The following is a 20,550-nucleotide window of genomic DNA, read 5'->3' on the forward strand; positions in this document are numbered from 1 at the left end:
AAATCTAAACTAGCCAAGTATTCTTGTACTATCTCCTTAGTTATTCTGGGCTGTGTTTCCTCTGCTGAATCATTTGCTCCAAATTCTTCAGGTCGGGCATTGTTTTCTTTATCGGAGAAGACTGAGGCAAAGAAGGCATTGAGGAGTTCAGCCCTTTCTGTGTCCCCTGTTTGCATTTTACCATCTTCTCCTCTGAGTGACTCCACTGTTTCTTTGTTCTTCCTTTTGCTACGAACATACCCATCAAAGCCTTTTTTGTTGCTTTTAACCTCTCTAGCAAGCCTGAGTTCATTCTGTGCTTTAGCTTTTCTGACTTTGTGTCTACACATGCTGGCTATTTGTTTGAATTCCTCTTTGGTGGTTTCCCCCCTTTTCCATTTTTTGTACACATCCTTTTTTAATCTTAACTCAGTTAAAAGTTCTTTAGATAGCCACCCTGGCTTCTTTAGACAACTTCCATGTTTCCGTCTCATTGGTATTGCCTGAAGTTGTGCTTTTACTATCTCCCTCTTTACAAACTCCCAGCCATCATGAACTCCCTTTCCTTTTAGTATTACTGTCCAGGGGATCTCACCCAGCACTTCCCTAAGTTTTATGAAGTCGGCTTTCTTAAAGTCAAGAAATTGAGTCCTAGTATGCTTGGCTGCTCCTTTCCGCTGTATAGTAAACTTCAGAAGAGCTTGTTCCCAAGTAAAATCTTTAATGTGTTTCAATTAATTTTTGCAAATTATATGATAGACAGATAATGTATCTCATACAATACCGGTGAATTATAAGTTGAAAAAGGATGCAGTTAAAGAAGGAAGAAAGGATTTACAGTGAGGTGGATGGAAGTCACATTCAATGAGAAGAAGGTTATGTGTGATGGGATGATGAGCTGCTTGTGCGTAAAAGCTTAGTCCCTCAGAGTTTGGGCATGGTTCTCAAACTCTGTCCTTAGCGGAGCCCTTAAACATGACTCCCTTAATCGCTGGCAGAATCCGACAGTGGGCGTTTACGGAATCTACTCCAGCATAAAAGCTCCTTAACGGAAACGCGTCTTCTGGATTCTCGGCGCGACAGTTTCCGGCGAGGAGTGGGTGTACCTATAGGAGGTCCTGAGACTTCTCCACTGTTTTCGCTGGAAGGCTCCCTGAGCCATCCCTTCGACTCACTTTCTCTCTGATCTACCTCTCTCCCCCTGCTGGTACCTTCCTCCGCTGCTGAGTCTCTCCTAGCTTCCGAGAGCCCCTCCACCACCTGCCTTTCCGATGGCAGTTCCCTGACATCCACCTCCCCTCCAGGGCCCCCTTCACCCCCTCCCGCCCCCTCCTCTACTGGCGGTGAGGATGGAAAACCCCGGAAAGAACACTCCTCATCGTCAGAGGATTCAAACACTTCTCTCCACTGACTCCCGTCTCTTCTCCCTGAGTCCTCCTCCTCGTCGGAGTCTATTCCCTCTTCCAGCCCTGATTCTGGGAACCCTTCAAACTCCTCTTCCTCATCGGTGGTGCCGAAGTGTTCCCTCCCGAACCGTGCCACGGGCTGAGGTTTCCTTGGGAACCGTTGATGAAACGTTTCTATTAAAACCTCGTCATTGACCTCCTCTGCCGGTACCCATGTGTTTTCTGACTCCGGTTCCCCTTCCCATTCTACCAAATACTCCACCTGATTCCCTTTCCACCTGGAATCAATGATTTCTGCCACCTGCATGTTGCGTTCCCTTTCTTCTATGACTGGTGTTTGAATGACCTCCCTCTCACGTCCCCCCCACTCCCGTCCCTCTCGGTATGGCGACAGTAAGGACCTGTGACATACTGGGTGCAGTTTCATGTGGTTGGGCAACCTGAGTTTGAATGCCACCGGGTTGACCTGTTGTATGACCTCAAAAGGTCCCAGCCGTTTGGGTCTCAATTTCTTACACCCTCCCTTGAACAGCAGTCCTTGGGTGGATAGCCACACCCGGTCCCCCACCCTTATGGTTTCACCTTCCCGTCTGCTTCTGTCTGCTTGCTTCTTATATTCTTCCTTGGCCCTCTCTAAGTTAAGTTGGAGTTGCTGGTGGATCGCTTCCATCTCTTCAACAAAGTGTTCCGCTGCCGGGACACTCCATCTTTCCCCTCCTTCTCCTGGAAATGCCCTGGGATGACACCCATAATTAGCCAGGAAGGGACTCATCCCTGTGGACACATTCTCCGCGTTGTTGTAGGCAAATTCTGCCAGGGCCAACTTATCTACCCAATCATTTTCTCTGTCATTAACATAACACCTCAGGTATTGTTGTAAAATACCGTTTGCCCTTTCCGCCTGCCCATTTGTTTCTGGGTGTCGGGCAGTCGAAAAATTGACTTCTACGTGCAGTAAGCTCATAAGCTTCCTCCAGAACCTGGAAGTAAATTGTTTCCCTCGGTCTGAGACCACCCTCAAGGGGGTGCCATGCAACCTAAAAATATGTTTTACAAACAACTTGGCGGTTTCTTCCGCTGTGACCGCATGCGAACAGGCTATAAAATGGCACATCTTAGTTAATAGGTCTACCACCACCATGACAGCTGTTTTCCCTTTGGATTTTGGCAGATCCGTCATAAAATCTATGGATACTGCCTCCCATGGCCTTTCTGGTGTGGGTAAGGGTTCCAGTAGCCCCGCTGGTGCCAGCCTCTCCCCTTTTGCTCGCTGGCATCGGTCACACCCCCTTACATATTCCCGTACGTCTTCCCTCACCTTGGGCCACCAAAACTCCCTGGTAACCAACCACATGGTTTTGTGTTGCCCGAAGTGCCCCGCTGTGGGGCTGTCGTGCAATTGTTTGAGTACCCGGCCCCTCAATTCTCCTTCCGGTATGTACAGTGCCCCCTTGTAATACAACGTTCCGTTCCTTTCCTCAAACCCCCCTGTGTTCTCTCCACTTCCCCGGAGTCCTCTGAGCTTCTCTTGGGCGTATTCATCATTCTCGGTTCCCTCTACCAGTTCTCTCGGCCCCACCAATGCCGCCCCACACACCCAGTGGTCCTCGGGGATGATATGTCTCTCCTCTGGCGCTCCCTCTCCCTCTAAATACTCTGGTTTTCGAGAGAGAGCGTCCGCTCTGACATTCTCCTTCCCTGGCATGTAGCAAATTTCAAAATGGAATTTGGAGAACTCCTGGGCCCATCTCACTTGTCTCTGGTTCAGCACTCGGGCAGTTCTCCAGTATTCTAGGTTTTTGTGGTCGGTGCGCACTTGGACCTTGTGCTGCGCTCCAATCAGCAAGTGTCGCCATCTCCGGAACACTTCATGAATGGCGAGTAGTTCTCGGTCGTACACGGTGTAGTTCCTCTCGGATTTGTTCAATTTCCACGAGAAGAAGGCACACGGTCTCCATTCTGACGTATCCTTTCCCGGCTGAAGAAGCACCGCCCCCACCGCTCGGTCTGATGCGTCGGTCTCTACTCTCATCGGTTGCCGCAGATCCACGTGCAAAAGTTGTTCTTCCGACGCGAACGCCTTCTTTAACCTTTCGAACGCTCGCTGCGCCTCTTCCGTCCAGACAAATTTCTTCTTGCTGCTGAGACAATCCGTGATGGGCGCCGTCAAGTGGGCGAAGTTCTTGATGAACTTCCGGTAGAAGTTTCCAAACCCCAGGAACCTTTGCACGTCCTTCTTTGTCTTAGGTGTTTTCCATTCCAGTACCGCTTGAACCTTGCTGGGATCCATGGCTAATCCCTTGTCTGACAAACGGTACCCCAGGAATTCCACCTCTCTGGTATGAAACTGACACTTCTCCAGTTTCACCCACAGCTGGTTTGCTTGCAGTCTGCTCAGTACCTCTCTTACGTCCCGCACATGCTGCTCCTCATTCTCTGAGTACACCAATACATCGTCTAAGAATGCCACACAGTTTTTGTAAAGTAAAGGTCCCAGGACGTGATTCATAAATGATTGAAAACAGGCTGAGCCCGCCTGTAGACCGAAGGGCATAATGAGGTACTCAAAGGCCCCCAAGGGGGTGAACATGGTAGTTTTCCATTCGTCTCCCTTTCCCATTCGTATCAGGTTATAAGCCCCCCTCAGGTCCAGTTTGGTGAAAATTTTCCCCTTCCTCACTCGGGTCAAAATGTCATCGATTCTGGGGAAAGTCACTGGTTCTGACACTGCATTTACGGCCCGGTAATCCACGACCAATCTGGGTTTATTCGTGTCTTTTTTGTCCACGAAGAACACTGGACCGCTCGTGACTCCCTGATGAAACCTTGTTTGAGGTTCTTGTCAATGAACTCCCTTAACTCCTGCATCTCCCTGTCGGACATGGCGTACAGCTTGCCCACTGGCAGCTGGGCTCCTGGGAGTAGGTTAATTTGACAGTCAAAGGGTCTATGCGGGGGCAGTTTATCTGCTTCTCTTTCGCTGAAGACGTTACCCAGGTAGGCGTATTGTCGTGGTACCTTCCCCTTATCTGTTACTTCCATCCCTGCTAGAGTGGCCTGGGCTCCTCCCTGAGCCTCCCCCTCCTTGCAGTGTGCTAGGCAATGTGCTGACCCAAAGGAAACTACCCGCTGGTGCCAACCCACTAGCGGATCGTGCAGCGCTAGCCAGCTCATTCCCAATATGATGGGCGCTCCTCCCAGGGTGGCCACATTGAACGCTATTACTTCCGTGTGTCTTCCCACCTTCATTATCATGGGGACAGATTGCTGGTTAACTTCTCCACCCAACAGTTCCCTCCCATCAATCGTTGTCACCTGCAAAGGGTTACTCAAGGGGATAGTCTGTATCTGGTGTTCAGCTGCAAACTCCTTGCTCATGAAATTGCAGGAGCTGCCTGAGTCCAATAGTGCCTTTATCTTTAGCGGATGTCCGTTTGGTAGCTCTAGCACCACCTCTACGACAAGCGCTGGTCTTGGGGTTTCAGGTTTGGGCACATTCACTGATCTTTGGCCTGGCTGCTGTGCCCCGATGCTGGCAACCAGGCGTTGGCTTTTACCTGCTCCTTAACCCCCTCCTCTTCACCCCCAACAGCTCCCGCCATTCCTTGCCATCCCTTCCTTTGAGGGCAGACTCTGGCAAAGTGACCTGGCTGTTGGCAAACATTTCTTGGCACTCTTTCCCTCCTTCTTCCGCCCTTCGTTGGTGTTTGAAGCTCCGCGCGCGCGCGCTGCTCCAATCTCCATCGGCTCTACTGGCGGGGAATGCTGCTCTGGCATCTCTGGAATGCGGAACTCACTCCAACATTCCCCTTTCCCTTCCCGCTTTTCCAAGGCTCTCGCCTCCTGGCGCGCCCCAATGGCAAGCGCGGATTTGGTCAGTTGGTCCATAGACTCCGCCCTGGGCGCGCGGGAAAGTTCGTCTTTCACCGCCGAGGACAGCCCTTCTTCGAACAGCATTTGAATGGGGTCCGCAGACAGGTCCCACCCCAATTTATGGATGAGCATGGTAAACTCTGTCCAGTACTCTCGGACGGATCGGTTCCCCTGTTTACACGCCATCAACTGTCTGCGCACCACCCCTTGCTCAATCTCGCTGGAAAACATCAGGTCCATGGCGCGAAAAAACTTTCTCGAGTCTTTTAGAGCGTCATTGTTCGCTGCCATCAGGGGCCTCACCCAGTCTTTCGCCCCCCCCCTTCGAGATGCCCAATGACAAACGCCACTCTCGATTCCTCATCGGGAAAGTCATCAAACTGCAGATTGAGGGCGTATTGCATCTCTGTCCTAAAGGCTTGATAATTTCTGGGATCACCCCCAAACTTTTGCACCAACCCTGGCACCTTCCTTGTGAGTGGGGTGGTTTTTCCCTTGTCTGCATCCTGAGCCCGCCTCTCTTCGAGCCTCGCCATTTGCAGCGCTAGCTGGAGTTCCAACACCCTGTACCTTTCTTCCAGGCTTGGACCCGTTCCAGCTCCTCCTGCGTCTCCGGCTCCGGTTGGGTTACTCATGATGCCTCTCCTTGCACAAGCGGCTTTCAGGGACTGTCGGATTGCTGTGATGGGATGATGAGCTGTTTGTGCGTAAAAGCTTAGTCCCTCAGAGTTTGGGCATGGTTCTCAAACTCTGTCCTTAGCGGAGCCCTTAAACATGACTCCCTTAATCGCTGGCAGAATCCGACAGTGGGCATTTACAGAATCTACTCCAGCATAAAAGCTCCTTAACGGAAACGCGTCTTCTGGATTCTCGGCGCGACAGTTTCCGGCGAGGAGTGGGTGTACCTATAGGAGGTCCTGAAACTTCTCCACTGTTTTCGCTGGAAGACTCCCTGAGCCATCCCTTCGACTCACTTTCTCTCTGATCTCCCTCTCTCCCCCTGCTGGTACCTTCCTCCGCTGCTGAGTCTCTCCTAGCTTCCGAGAGCCCCTCCACCACCTGCCTTTCCGATGGCAGTTCCCTGACATTATGTATTTGTGATTTAATGTATCGGAGACATATAATGTTGAATCTTTTTATCATGTATTGGTGTTTCTCGTGATTTTCTTTTCTTTCTTTCTTTCTTTCTTTCTTTCTTTCTTTCTTATTGATTTCTTTCTTCTTTCTTTTCTTTTCTTTTCAACAACGAATGGAATAGTTGTAATACTTAATAAAATCAATAAAGAGCATTTAAATCCCTCCCCTCAAAGTAGTCAACCTTCTTCAGTTTCTTCTCATGTTATCTTATCAATTATTATGACCAGAGTGCTATCCATATACATAGTTCTTTACAGAGTAACTTCAGCAAAAAGAGTCATGTCTCTTCTCTGAGGAGTTTACCATCTGAATTCCAATATTGGGCGAAGCAACAGAAGAAAGAAGGAGCTTAGGAGAGGCAACTGTGATAAGCTAATCTGATGTGCTAGATTGAGTCCTGGACTCAGACGTGATCAAGACACACAGCAGAATGTGAGGTAGTAAGATGGACTGTACCACTTCAGATACACAATGCTCGCGGTGGGAATCACATTTTTTATGCAATAAATTCAAATAAAATTGAAAATACAAAACTTCCAGGCTAGGCTAACTTATATCTTTGATGTGTGATGTTTGCTTGCTTGCATGCCCACCTGCAGCCTGGGGAATATAACTTCTTGTACCACCTCTTGAACATGCATGTGTAGATCAGGTATTTGACTGGGTTATCATGGCTAAAAGCCTCACTCAGACATCAAATTTAGGCCAGTCAGGATTTATCAGCCAAACCTACCTCACAAGGAGCATAATATGGGGTAATTTCACATAGCTCACCATTAGCAGCTCACAGGAAGGACAGGATTCAGGCACAGAGAAAAATAAACAAACACACAAACCAGGAATCATGCACAAATGCACTTTAAGTGCATGCAAACATGCAATGTTTCAACTGGAAAAACAGGTTAAGCGGTTAATAGAAGAGCTAAGCTATGCCTGGCAGTTCAAAGGGAATGATGATGTTACCCATACCTGGTTCTAGGCATAACTGACAAGAACAGCCCCACATTTTCAGACTCAAGGGTGACTTTCAGTAGCCTTCTCTCTATTAAAACCGAATTCCAGATCTTGTACCAAATTCTAAACTCAAGTGTCATGATCACAGAAGCCAAAGGTGGCAAGGTTTCTTACTATAACTAAAGAACAGTAGAAAACAGCCCTCGTTTTAATAAGGTGGAAAGAAGAGAAAAATCTAAAAATAATTTTTCTGTTGATTGCAACTTCTGGGCAGATTTTTTTCAAGGAATATTAAATTAACAACCAAGAGAAGTAGGAAAGACCTGTAGTCAATTTTTAAATACTAAAATGTTCTAAATGGGAGCTCCAGTGTGTATGAAATAGTTCTCTTTTGCTTTGCAGAAAACACTGATGCACTTTATTACCTTTAAAACTCCAGGAGAACAATTTTACCACATGATAACAAGCTTATTAAAATGATTCTTTATTGGGGCGGGGGGGGGGGCTGTGGTAATTTCAACTGTTATTCCTATTTAAAACATTCCTTTCTCTCTGTCTGCAAAATCCACAGCGGCAAAGGAAACCTACCAGCAATCTTATTCCCATTCATGCAATCTGTAAGTCAGAGATGAGCATTCTCTCCATAACTGACAGGATCAAAGAAGTGAAAAGGGAAAGTAAAGTGAAGAAAACTGAAACAGAAACAGGGCTGGTAGCTTGCCAAAGGACTGTGTCAAGAAGCAGAAATAAGGAGAAGGGGGCATTTCTAGATCAATGAAAAAAAGAAAGATTTGGCTGCAACAATTAGCCAAGTGTTTGGTCAACACCTGCTCCCCAGCACAGCTATGTAGGCATGACCCAGACAACAATATATAAATATTATTATCAGGTGCCAAAAGGTCTCCCTCCACATGCAGAGAGGAGGGATGTGTCACACAAACAGCAGTGCAAATGATCATGTCTTTGATGCATGATATGCACTATAGAGTCAGGCCTCCAGCGCTGGTGGAGGAAGAGGAGGGTGGGGGGAGCGCACCGCCCCCGGCAGCGCGATCCCGGTGGGGTGCCATCGTGGCTGCCCCCCCCGCCCGTGCTGGGTGCACGACGCTGCAGGCACCACACCACGCCCCCAGGATGTGTGCCAGCCCACCCCCACCTGCTCTCCACCCCCCGGTGCCGGAGCTTGAAGCTCCGCCACTAGCCTCCAGTGCATCATAGGCATCCATGGCATTCATTCAAACAAACAAACAAACAAACAAACAAACAAACAAACAAACAGCAAGGCCTGTTTCAGAGCCTGGGAAAACTCCTCTGGGATCCTCCAGATATTTGTGGACTCCAGTAATAGAAGTCTACAGAAACTGTTCCAGGGTGGCAGCAGGGGCAGAGGAAGGGGGCTGCAGTGGGTGCAGACAGCCCCAGGTGTCACCACTGGGGTGTGTGACAAAATGCTGGGCGGCACTCACTATGGGGCCTGCAGTGCGCCCGAGCCACGCATCTCTCCTGGGAGAGACAGTGGCTTGGGTGCCGCAGGCTCTGCGCTGACAAACGGTCCGCCTGCTGCCTCCCCCCCAGCTGTAGGGTGGCTGAGTGGGAGGAGGCAGGCAGACTTTGGAGGCCCTGTCACTATGAGCAGCTCACCCCACCCCTGGGCGCGCCACCCCAGGTGCCCAAGCAGTTTCCTCCACCCCTGGGTGGAAGCAGGCAGTTTTTCTCCCTCCCTAAAACAAATTCCTGTACAAAGCTGATTTGGCAAGGGGAATATGGCAGATTTATTTATTTCCTGTCTTTATGTATATCCCACCAATTTCCATCCTGAAACACAAGGTGTCACACCTGAGGAAGTCTCCCATCTAGGCACTGACTTGCTTACACAGCAACAAGGTCTTGTGTGCTTTTTTTTTTTTTAAATGATTTTTATTAAAGATTTTTTTTGGTTTACAAAAGTACATGCATTTTCTCTTTTTCAGGTTGTAATGTCTTTTCTACAGGTCAGTTACTGAGCATCCCACAGGATCTTTGATGGTTTTCAGTCAAAGACATTTAAACCTATTTTTCCAGTTGTGAAAATGTACATCTTCTCTCCCAAATTCTTAATCATCTCACAGCTGCAATGACTACACATCTGTTTTCTATGTACAATTTCATAGAAAACTTGTGGCTCATATTCATCCGTGGGCTGGAGATCAGAACTGGAGGCTAGTGAAAGAACAAAATGGCATTCTGAGGATGGAATTGTTATCAGCAGGCAGGAAGCAACTCAGGGAAGCTGCATTCCCCTGATATTGCAGGTGAAGCTAAGAGAGCTGGGGCACCATTGAAATGCTCAAAGCAACTAGTGTGTGTCTCTGGGCATTCAGAGCTGAAGCTGTAGCAAAAGCAAACTGCCTAAGTAAAAACAACCCTCCATCAACTGCCGATTTATTCATCACCATGCTTTCTATGGGGTTTTCATTTCCAATGGACTACATGATATTTCCCAAAGTTACACTGAGAAAAATTAATATATTAAGTTCATAGCTTATGGATCACTTCCCACGTTATTTTAAAATAGCCGCTTCTGGGTGGGGGTGAGGGAAAAGATTGTCTAAATTGCAAATGTGTGTCCATAAGCTGGTTATGAATACAATATTTAAAAGTCCACATTTTAATACTAGGCCAAGGAGTTTTCCAACATAAGCATAGCACGGCACAAGCTTTTGTGGGCTAAACTATAGTCAAATAGTTCATCTGTTGATTGGCTTGGATAGATTCCGACCTTGTTGACAAAAGCAGTGGTTTAAAAACAATATTAGAATCTCTCCCCACTGCCCCACAGTTCTGGGTTTCCATAAAAACAAGCATTAAACCAGAAAAACTGCTTCTAAATCAGTTTACCATGCATTAACTTCCTTCAAATGTAACAATAAGCCATGGTTTATGCCACAAAATACCCAGCACCTGCAGTCTTTCATAGGAGCCCATAGGCAGGGACAACCCAGACTGGCAATCCTGCCATATACTTTATGGCCTCTTGGCAGTGTGTGGCTGCACTTTGGTCAATTGCTTCCACTTTCCTCTTCCCTTGGTGTGAATGGGAGCAACAAGCCATGAAGCCTTGCCTTGCTGTGTGATGTGAATTTGGGGTTGAGGTTCGTTTCTTTCTAACAAACCATAATCGGCAAGCCAACAACAACAACAAAAAAAACCTGGCATCATATTGGTGAGCATTTGTAGTTTGCTAGAGGAAACAAACCATAATCCCATACCACCCAACTTTTTCCAGCCCCCAACCGGGATGTGTGTCTTCTGGCATGCACCCCTGGGAGAGTCATGTGGCCCACACCTCACCTCGCCCTCCCAAACAGTGCATTTTGGGGGTTTAGAGTGCAAGGCAAGAGCACTCAAGATGGTGGCACCCAAAATGGCTGCCACAATCTCACATGAACCAATGGAATGTCCCTGTTTTGTGGGACTTTGGGAGGTATGTAATCCCTGGTTCAGACATAATTACAAGCCAAGGCTTCATGGCTTGTTGCTCTTGATCCTGCCAAGGAGGAAATGAAACCAGAGTATTTGTGCTGTGGGCACCATCTCACTGCTCTATCCAAATCAGCCAAACCCTCACTATGGTTTGTCATTGCATGCAAACTGGTTCATTCTCTGAAAGCAATACAAACAGAAAGGGTGACAAGGATAACAATTTTTCTGAGGGAATGACAACCAATATTACATGATTAAATTGTTGTAACCTGCCCTTGTAACTTCTGGTGAAAGGCAAATAAGAAATCTTATGTATTGAATAATAAAAAAATGAGATGTTTTCATGCTGTAAACATTCAAAATAAATGTTGGAAATACCCAGTGCTATTTTTCTAGAAAAAGAGGTGCTGGAACTCACCATGAACTCTTAGAATGCCAATGGCGCCCACCTGAGAGGTGCCCTGAAAATACCATTTGTTTGAATTTAACGCTGACCACTGCAAGGCATATACATCCTAATGAAGATCATTACCCTTCAGTTTTGCCAACATTCTTTAAAAGATTCCTTATTCAAAACACGGAATAATCTTAAGTATGGGACTGAGAAAACTAAGCTCTTCCCTGTAGGCTAAGCACCAGACTTGGCTTCATCAATTCTGCTGAAGATTCATGTACTGTGACAATTACCAACATTCTTGAACAAAAAAATGCATTAAAAGGCACACATGGCAATTGCACACTGGTACGCTTAATACTGTACTTTGCTTTCACCTATTCAGTCATATATAACCATGCAGGAATAGCAAACCCATCTATTACATTTTTACTAAATTCACATGGAAAATAGACTTGAACAAGAAAAGGCATATTATTTGTGAAATAACACTTCTGTCAGTATTCTCTTACCTTGCTCCTGTCTGCCCCACAACAAGCCTGTACAGAACCTCCTAAATTATCTTGGGGGCAGAAAGTCATAAGTCTACTGTTTCCAAGAACACAGAAGCTTTAACAACACAAACCGTCAATGATAGATCACATTTCCTGCAGTTAAGGTTGCTACCAATGTTCAAACGGTTTCTACTTGGAGAAATGCTTTTTCTAACAAAGCTGGCACAGTTAAAGAAGGTACTGCGATACTTACTTTGTCTCCCTTGTTCCATGAGACCAGCATAGCAACAAACAACACTGAACACCCAAACAAACAGGATGCCTGTTTTCCTGTACCATACCCTGGCAGACAACACAACATCCAGGCTACCTAGAGACCACACAATAGCTTCATTTACATTTACATTCACTCAGCACTTTCATTTTCAGAGCTGCTTAAAGAAAAGCCCTTATTTTCAAAAGTTTTTCTAAGTCAGCAGGGGGGGGGGGACATCTTGGTTTGCCTAGTTCAGGGGTCAGCAACCTTTTTCAGCCGTGGGTTGGTCCACTGTCCCTCAGACCATGTGGTGGGCTGGTCTATATTTTGAAAAAATAAATAAAAAATGAATGAATTCCTATGCCCCACAAATACCCCAGAAATGCATTTTAAATAAAAGGACACATTCTACTCATGTAAAAACACACTGATTCCCTGACCGTCCACGGGCTGGTTTGAGAAGGCGATTGGGCCACATCTGGCCCCCGGGCCTTAGGTTGCCTACCCCTGGCCTAGTTCATCCAGGCTTAAGTACTTAAAAAGAAAAGTCCCAACCAATACTAGTGATCTACAGATTTCCTGCAAAGTGAAGTGCTGATGCCTATTGGCATACCCATATTCAAGAAAAGCTAGACCAATTTATAAAGGAAAAGTAGAATTGGCAGTCATACAAGGTTCTCACACTTTGCCATGCTCACTTTGTTGCACAACTCAACAAGTTTGAATCTATTCTCTTTCTGGTTTAGCCATCCATTAATTCATCACAATGGTCTTCTACCTATCCTCCAAAGAGCCCAGTAGATGCAACCAGAGTTAGTGTCCTGATGCACAATTGGAGGTGGTAGGTTCTGCTGCACCCCACTGTACACATATTTGTGGGTACCTCTTCCATAAGCTATATAACGGACTCAAGCACAATTGCACCGGTTTGTGTCCGAGTTACTGTCCCATCCCTCTTTTGGAATTCAAACTAAGGAGCATTGTCTACAGCTAGCACTTCCTCTAATATATTATTAAATTGTGGAATGAATTTTCTAGCAAGACATTTTTCAGTGGATGCTATACTTCAAAGTAAATCTTTTGTTATATTTGTTAGCAAACTTTCCAAACTCATGGAAATCAAGCAGTCATTACTCCCCCCCCCCCCGCCGCCTTTTCATATTATGATGTGAACAGCAGTTCCAAAAGGGTAGTTATGTTGGGTTATGAGAAACAGCAAAGGGTCTTTTGGCACCTCAAATATTTAGCATGAGCCTGTGTGAGTCATTTATTTATTTAATAAATTTATATACCTCCCTTCAGCTGAGGATCACAGAGTAGTTTACAGTAACAAACAAAACATGAGATGTGGGATCACCTAAAAAGGTATGGAATATACATTTTGACCACAGAAATGAGGCCACGAGATCAAGCAATGTAAGAGTCAACAATAGATATGGGCAGAAATAAATATATAGAATCATGGCAAATGAACAAAGATGGTAAAGAAGTCATCAATGAATGAAGAGAGGGACTTAGGGACTGTTCTAAATCACCCACAAATATGTTGGCATGCTCTGGAGCAATGCAACTACCCAACACAGTGCCCTGAACCCAAATCTGTGACATTTTGCTGCTGAGCACTGCCAATTTGTCCTTACCTCACAACCGTTCAGTTTGGGGAGGAATGGATTGGATCGGAGTAATTTTAATAAGGAAAATGGTGCAGGGAGAAAGAGTCAACTCCCTCTCCCTCATGTGGGGGTCTTATCTGGACTGGCCCGTCTCCAAAGCCAGTGTTTAAAATAAATATAAAGAGACAGATGCATTTATACAACTTCAGATTAACATGTAGTTTGACCCTATCATTATGGAAGGTGTAGAATCAGAAAACATCAGACAATGCAGAGGTGGATTTAGGGCAGCTCGACTGGTTCCCCCGCCCTGGTGCCTGTACAGAATGGAAGGTGAGGGGGGGGGGGACATCGAATTATGGCCTTGCACAGAGTGCCACTAAAAACTGAAAGACCAAAGTCCACCCCTGGACAACGCAATAAAGTTTCACCATGATTGTCTTGTATATCTTCTCCTTACATGCAGGCCACATAAGGTAGCCCCTTATCCATTGCCAAAAAGGGGACACGATAGGATACAAATTAGCATGCCTAGATGCAAATTTAGAAATAACTATTATCATTTAAACACAAATACACTATACAGCAATGGCTGTTGGGGCAGCGCTGCTTACCTGGCCTCCCATTGCTGCCATGGCATTGCGTATCAGGAAGGCAAGGGACAAGGTGTCTGTTAATGAGGATGGTATGGTACAAATGCACCAGCAGGAACACCGGAGTGGCTCTGCTGGTGCACTTGTACCACACTGACCCTCATCCCTCCACAACATCTGTGATGATGACAGGAGGTCAGGTAACCAGACCTATCCCACCAACTGCCACAGGCTTATGATCAAGTATGATGGAAAAAGTTGAAATTGCAAATTGTGTAGTCCGCATTTGTTTTATGTTAGAAAGCTGAAAGGGGAAAAGCAAAACTAAATCCCATTCAGGTGAAAGGCAGCAATTAGGTGCACCATTGTTATAGCAACTTACACCAGATACATGGAAAAGTCTCAAAATGAAATAGTTGTAAGCTTGCAGGAATGAGCCTCATAGGGTGGATCTACATACGGGGGGATGGGGGTGGGTGGGACCACTATAAATAAGTCAGAAATTAAATTCTTATAACAAAAAAAAAAAGGGGGGGGATGTTATGGAAAATGGCAAAGAATTTTCTCTGCTCTCCAGTGCCACCTGGTGTTGCATGCTTATAACACATTTGAAACAGTGGTGGGGTTTCAACTGCCCCATTCCTTGCCTTAACAGCCTCTTCCCTCATCATGTCCTGTGTGCTCTGATAGCTCTGTTCATTCCTTTTCGCCTTGCCCTTGCTCCTACCTTGTGGGTGGCACCAAACCCCATAAATTGCTGGCCCCCTATTCTGGATCAATCCCCTGGCATCCTGCCTCCGCCACACACTCGTCAGAGCCCTGCCAGTCCCTGACATCTGGTGTGTACAGCATTTGTACACAAAGGGTATCTTTCTAATACTGAAATTCCACTCTGGAAGTACCATATTTTTCCATGTATGGCTTTTTAAAATTAAAAATAAATGTGAAAAATGGGGGGTCATCTTATACACGGATAATGCAGGGGAAGGGACAGGTGATTGTTGGCAGCCGGGAGCAGGAGATTTTCAGCAGTGATTGGGTGGGTGATTGGAGTCTGTGGCAATCCCCCCCCCCCCCAAGGAGCTCAACAACTCTGGGCAATCTCAACTTCTGGTTTTTCCCATTACATCCAACCCCAGTAATGCAGGTTATCAGAGATGATAAGGGGTAATTATCCCTGCCACCCCCCCCCCGGGTAGGGGGGGACTGGCCGTCACCCGCAGATTGTCCGTAATCTGCCGCTTGCTGCATAATGCGGGGGCAGGGATGCTGAGTGCTGACACTGTACGAATTGGGCACTCTTGAGAGCCATTCCAGTGAGCCAGGAATCATAGTATCCTAGAATCATAGAGTTGGAAGAGACCACAAGGGCCATCGAGTCCAACCCCCTGCCAAGCAGGAAACACCATCAGAGCACTCCTGACATATGGTTGTCAAGCCTCTGCTTAAAGACCTCCAAAGAAGGAGACTCCACCACACTCCTTGGCAGCAAATTCCACTGTCAAACAGCTCTTACTGTCAGGAAGTTCTTCCTAATGTTTAGGTGGAATCTTCTTTCTTGTAGTTTGGAACCATTGCTCCGTGTCCGCTTCTCTGGAGCAGCAGAAAACAACCTTTCTCCCTCCTTTTATATATTGGAACATGGCTATCATATCACCCCTTAACCTCCTCTTCTCCAGGCTAAACATGCCCAGCTCCCTTAGCTGTTCCTCATAAGGCATCGTTTCCAGGCCTTTGACCATTTTGGTTGCCCTCCTCTGGACACGTTCCAGTTTGTCCGTGTCCTTCTTGAACTGTGGTTCCCAGAACTGGACACAGTACTCCAGGTGAGGTCTGACCAGAGCAGAATACAGTGGCACTATTACTTCCCTTGATCTAGATGCTATACTCCTATTGATGCAGCCCAGAATTGCATTGCCTTTTTAAGCTGCCGCGTCACACTGTTGGCTCATGTCAAGTTCAGATCCCTGTTCCTTAAAATTTATCAAAATTTGGACTAAAAAATAGGCCTGTTCTGGATGGAAGGAGATAAAAAGATCGTGTAAACTTACCAGTCACTGGATGCTAAAGTTTGGACTTGAAAGAGGCTCTCATCCTTACCCTTGGATTTATGAGGTGAGTGGCTACCGTTCTTTTCTACTTGTTATTTGCTATTTCATGATTTGGCGAACCTTTGTATGGATTATTTTCATATTTGGATCAAGGAGAAAGTGACGGTGAATTTTGGATTCTTGCTGCTGGCTCTCCTAGGGCCCAGGAGAGTTGGCACGGATCTTAAAGGAATTGAAAACAATCTTCACGTAATTACTGACTATGAAGTATATCCCACCACATTGTTTGTCATTGGAGATATATATTTGAAACATTGGCTCGTTAAGAGAGATCTGAAAGAATGCTATGTCACAAATTTTATCAACTGAAGGAATTTTGGAAGAAAGCCCAGAGTATTTGGAGCAAAAAAGCGGTGGAGTGAAAGGAGGGGCTACCCAGAGGACTGTGTCTTAAAAACAATTAGTGGAAAACAACATGGAATAATTTTTTTGCCTCTTGCAGGTTAACAGATATATGGACTTTGTTAAATAAGATAGTGAGTCATACACCAGTGACTGATGGAGAAGATAAGTACGGTTAAGATCGGAACTATGAAAGTGGAAAACAACAAGGAAGAAAAGCAGAAAACAAACAAAGGACATTATCTCTCGATATGCAGAACATGGGAAGTCCCCATCTGAATAAATATATATATATATATTCAGATGGGGACTTCCCATGTTCTGCATATCGAGAGATAATGTCCTTTGTTTGTTTTCTGCTTTTCTTCCTTTTCTTCCTTCCAATTAATGACAAATCAATTCCAAATCAACTTCTGTTTCAGTGTATCTGAAGAAGTGTGCATGCACACGAAAGCTCATACCTAGAACTAACTCAGTTGGTCTTTAAGGTGCTACTGGAAGGAATTTTTTTATTTTGTTTTGACCATGGCAGACCAACACGGCTACCTATCTGTAACTAAATCAATTCCAATCATACCAAATCATAATACAAACAATACAGCCAATTAAACACTCCATATATATATATAAAAACCTTCCAATTAATGACAAATCAATTCCAATCATACCAAATCATAATACAAACAATACAGCCAATTAAACACTCCATGGCGTGTTTAATTGGCTGTATTGTTTGTATTATGATTTGGTATGATTGGAATTGATTTGTCATTAATTGGAAGGTTTTTAATTGACAATGAATAAAAAATATTTTTTTAAAAACAACTCTGGGCAATCTCCCCCCGTTTTCTTAATCTGGAGTCCCCCCAAAATAGGGGTCGTTTTATACACGGGGGCATGTTATACATGGAAAAATACGGTATATCTGTTATATTTGAACTTGTTTCCTTTGCCCTGGAAGGGGTACCAAACTTCAAATAATGTTGAGGAACAGCTGCAACGAATGGAAGCAAGACATGAGAGAAATAGATGTGATCTATCCCATGGTCCCTATGGTTGCACCCTTAATAGAATCATAGAACATGTGAAGAACATCTTTTCACCACCAGGGGTGTGTTGTTTACATTGCTTGCTGCAAGTGTCCCAACCCCAATCTGTGTTACTCATCTAACTGACTTAAATGCATATGGCTGAACGGCTGCAGGGGGTATCCAAGGGCTGGCCAAACTGGTCCCACCAGGGGCACAGGCCCAGATGGGGGTGCAAAAAACACCGATCAGACTATGGACTGTATGTGTGTGTGTGACACTCTGCCGCTGTCACAGCAAGAACAAACATGGGGAAAGCTTCCTGTCCTTGCACCATGGTCCTTCCTCTCACCTTGCCCTCACTCTGGATGCTTCAAGTACAGTGGTACCTCGGGTTACAGATGCTTTAGGTTACAGACGCTTCAGGTTACAGACTCCGCTAACCCAGAAATATTACCTTGGGTTAAGAACTTTGCCCCAGAATGAGAACAGAAATCAGGTGGTGGCAGCAGCAGCGGGAGGCCCCATTAGCTAAAGTGGTGCTTCAGGTTAAGAACAGTTTCAGGTTAAGAATGGACCTCCAGAGCGAATTAAGTTCTTAACCCGAGGTACCACTGTACTTGGGTTGTGTAAAATGTAGTAATTTCTAATGTGACTATTATGGTAAAGTGTTTCCCCCCCGGGGGGGTGGCTCCTTGCCAGCTCCTTGCCAAGGGCACAAGGGACCCTAGGGACACCTCTGCCTGGCTGGTTGAGAGGACCATGAAGTCCTTCACCCACTTTAGGATTGTCACGAATCCAGTGCTGGTGCACTAGGCAAGGACTGTCAATGGACCACTGGCACAATCACTGTGTTTGTCCACATGGGTATGCAACGTGACTCTATGCCAAAACAATGCAATGCACATGGATCAACTCTTCCATCTTTGGAACTCTTCCCCCCCCCCTTTTTTTTTTGGCTGAGCTACACCAGGCGAATGCATTCCAGTTTTTAAACAGTTGTCAATTTCTCCCTTTCCCCCCTTTTGTAAGGACTTTGACTTGAAATGTTAATCTGCTTCTTGGAAATCTCCACAGCCCCAAGGTTTGTTTTTTCTTCAGTGAAAAAATAAAGAGATTAAAGGCCAAGGTTAGCATGCTGACATAGCAAGAGCTTCCCTCAGAAAAATAATCTCAACAAAATAAAACCATTCATTATTTAAAATACATTGCTTAGGCCTCACCTCTCCTCCTTTGTTGCTTCTGTAGCAAGACCAAGAAATAATGGGCATGCCACAGTTAGAATGATTTTCTTGCTTCAATGTATGTATGTTTCTCTTTCAAGCCAAGTCTGCCTTTATCTTGGTTTTATAAATATACAGAGGCACCCTGGGTTTGACAATGCTTTCAAAATACTCATTAAAACAGCTCTTTACTTTTTGATTGGAGATAGTCCCTCTGAAATGTTTTCTTTATTTTGGATGACCTATTATTACTGAGAAGAATAGAACACATTTATTCCCTTCTTCATGTGCACACAGCTACTTGTCAATATGGAAATTCAAATGACTTGCTTCAGTGTAGAAACCCAAAAGCCTTTGCACAGTATCATCCCAGGAGTTGCTGAAAAGTTCAGTATACTGCAGCTTTAGCAGCCTATGTTAGTCAAAAAACACTGTTTGAGCTAGACCTGGAAGTTGAGGAAGCTGCTGCTCAAAGAGCAGCAACCAGAGGAGATAGCAACCAGGTAGATGAAGGGAACGCAGTGGATGTAGCCTACCTTGATTTCAGCAAGGCATTTGACAAGGTGCCCCATGATATTCTTGTAAAGAAGCTGGTAAAATGCGGACTTGACTATGCTACCACTCAGTGGATTTGTAACTGGCTGTCTGACCGAACCCAAAGGGTGCTCATCAATGGTTCCTCTTCATCCTGGAGAAGAGTGACTAGTGGGGTGCCACAGGGTTCTGTCTTGGGCCCGGTCTTATTCAACATCTTTATCAACGACTTGGATGATGGACTCAAGGGCATCCTGATCAAATTTGCAGATGACACCAAACTGGGAGGGGTGGCTAACACCCCAGAGGACAGGATCACACTTCAAAACGACCTTGACAGATTAGAGAACTGGGCCAAAACAAACAAGATGAATTTTAACAGGGAGAAATGTAAAGTATTGCACTTGGGCAAAAAAATGAGAGGCACAAATACAAGATGGGTGACACCTGGCTTGAGAGCAGTACATGTGAAAAGGATCTAGGAGTCTTGGTTGACCACAAACTTGACATGAGCCAACAGTGTGACGCGGCAGCTAAAAAAGCCAATGCAATTCTGGGCTGCATCAATAGGAGTATAGCATCTAGATCAAGGGAAGTAATAGTGCCACTGTATTCTGCTCTGGTCAGACCTCACCTGGAGTACTGTGTCCAGTTCTGGGCACCACAGTTCAAGAAGGACACTGACAAACTGGAACGTGTCCAGAGGAGGGCAACCAAAATGGTCAAAGGCCTGGAAACGATGCCTTATGAGGAACGGCTAAGGGAGCTGGGCATGTTTAGCCTGGCGAAGAGGAGGTTAAGGGGTGATATGATAGCCATGTTCAAATATATAAAAGGATGTCACATAGAGGAGGGAGAAAGGTTGTTTTCTGCTGCTCCAGAGAAGCGGACACGGAGCAATGGATCCAAACTACAAGAAAGAAGATTCCACCTAAACATTAGGAAGAACTTCCTGACAGTAAGAGCTGTTCGACAGTGGAATTTGCTGCCAAGGAGTGTGGTGGAGTCTCCTTCTTTGGAGGTCTTTAAGCAGAGGCTTGACAACCATATGTCAGGAGTGCTCTGATGGTGTTTCCTGCTTGGCAGGGGGTTGGACTCGATGGCCCTTGTGGTCTCTTCCAACTCTATGATTCTCTGAGGAGATAATAATA

The 20,550-nt window shown here is 45.6% G+C and overlaps 1 protein-coding gene across 11 annotated transcripts in view; it reads right to left on the reverse strand.

The window, feature by feature from the left end:
• LMNTD1 (lamin tail domain containing 1) overlaps positions 1 to 20,550 on the reverse strand; it is a 245,674-nt gene that overhangs the window by 183,339 nt on the left and 41,785 nt on the right. For 10 of the 11 annotated variants that reach the window (XR_014160846.1, XR_014160847.1, XM_081879160.1 and 7 more), the window contains exon 1: positions 11,953 to 12,057. The exons of the other annotated variant lie outside the window; for it this stretch is intronic. Coding sequence is in view for 8 of the 10 variants with exons in the window: in XM_081879160.1 (XP_081735286.1) it covers positions 11,953 to 11,982 (30 nt within the window). In the remaining 2 variants the exon portion in view is untranslated. Of the gene's footprint in view, positions 1 to 11,952; positions 12,058 to 20,550 lie in introns of those variants that run through there. 11 annotated transcript variants of the gene reach the window in all.

The sequence above is a fragment of the Podarcis erhardii genome (genome assembly GCF_964252035.2).
Source record: "Podarcis erhardii genome assembly, chromosome: 10".
Lineage (NCBI taxonomy): Eukaryota > Metazoa > Chordata > Lepidosauria > Squamata > Lacertidae > Podarcis > Podarcis erhardii.